Below are 760 nucleotides of genomic sequence, written 5' to 3'. Positions count from 1 at the left end.
ATAGTTAATGGCATATCCAGCTAAACCCAGTGATCTTTAGTTCAGTGAACGAATATGAAGACATCTCTTTAGTTTAGCTTATATCAAATAATTGGAGGTTTTTGCCTCAGAACTTCAATCTACTTCAATATCTTGTTGGTCATTGTTTGATATTAACCGTCATAAATATCGTTAGAACCATAAATAAGCCGTCTGAAGACCGCTCTACCATGCATGGAGAAACCTTCATTTCAGCTCGTCTGTGTTCTCCTTCTCCCTCAGGTGATGCTGCTCTGGAGTTTGATGTAGAGGTGATTTCCTTGTCGCAGCAGACGCCGCTGCAGAAGATGATCAACGACGTGTTTCCTCTGCTGTGTTTGGCTCTGGTGCCCACTTTGCTCGGTTTGGTGGGACTTTACCTCTACCAAAAATCCAGCGCGCAGAAGCCGAACAAAAAGAAGCCAAAGGACAAGAAGAGCAAGAAGAAATGAGGAAACAAGCAAGAGGCTATTTAAATAAAGTTTTTTAAAATGACCATATCGTCTTTTGATTGAAATATTTTATGAATGTTTAAAGATAAAGAAATATTATTGAACGTTCTCAACAGAGTCAGTTTTTGCTGTTAACATCCAAAGTTGTGGCAATAGAAATCACGTAGAGACAGACGTGTACAAATATATAATCCACTACCGTCTGTAATTAGGTCTGCTTAGATTTAAGCCTCTAAAACTGCAGTTGACTCATTATTGTGAGCTAACTTTGAGCATATGTTACCAAATGT

At 38.7% G+C, this 760-nt stretch overlaps 1 protein-coding gene across 1 annotated transcript in view; it reads left to right on the top strand.

Annotated features, from left to right (window-relative positions):
- The window catches only part of LOC112140710 (peptidyl-prolyl cis-trans isomerase FKBP11), a gene marked incomplete at its 5' end in the record, with an annotated part of 2,466 nt that extends 1,952 nt beyond the window's left edge, over window positions 1-514 (top strand). The window contains 1 exon segment of the mRNA XM_024263722.1: window positions 262-514. Within this exon segment, the coding sequence (XP_024119490.1) occupies window positions 262-470 (209 nt within the window).
- Between the last annotated feature and the right edge of the window lie 246 nt (window positions 515-760).

The sequence above is a fragment of the Oryzias melastigma genome, unplaced genomic scaffold (assembly GCF_002922805.2).
Source record: "Oryzias melastigma strain HK-1 unplaced genomic scaffold, ASM292280v2 sc02476, whole genome shotgun sequence".
NCBI classification, from domain to species: Eukaryota; Metazoa; Chordata; class Actinopteri; order Beloniformes; family Adrianichthyidae; genus Oryzias; species Oryzias melastigma.
This window is presented reverse-complemented; position numbering and strand designations above follow the sequence as displayed.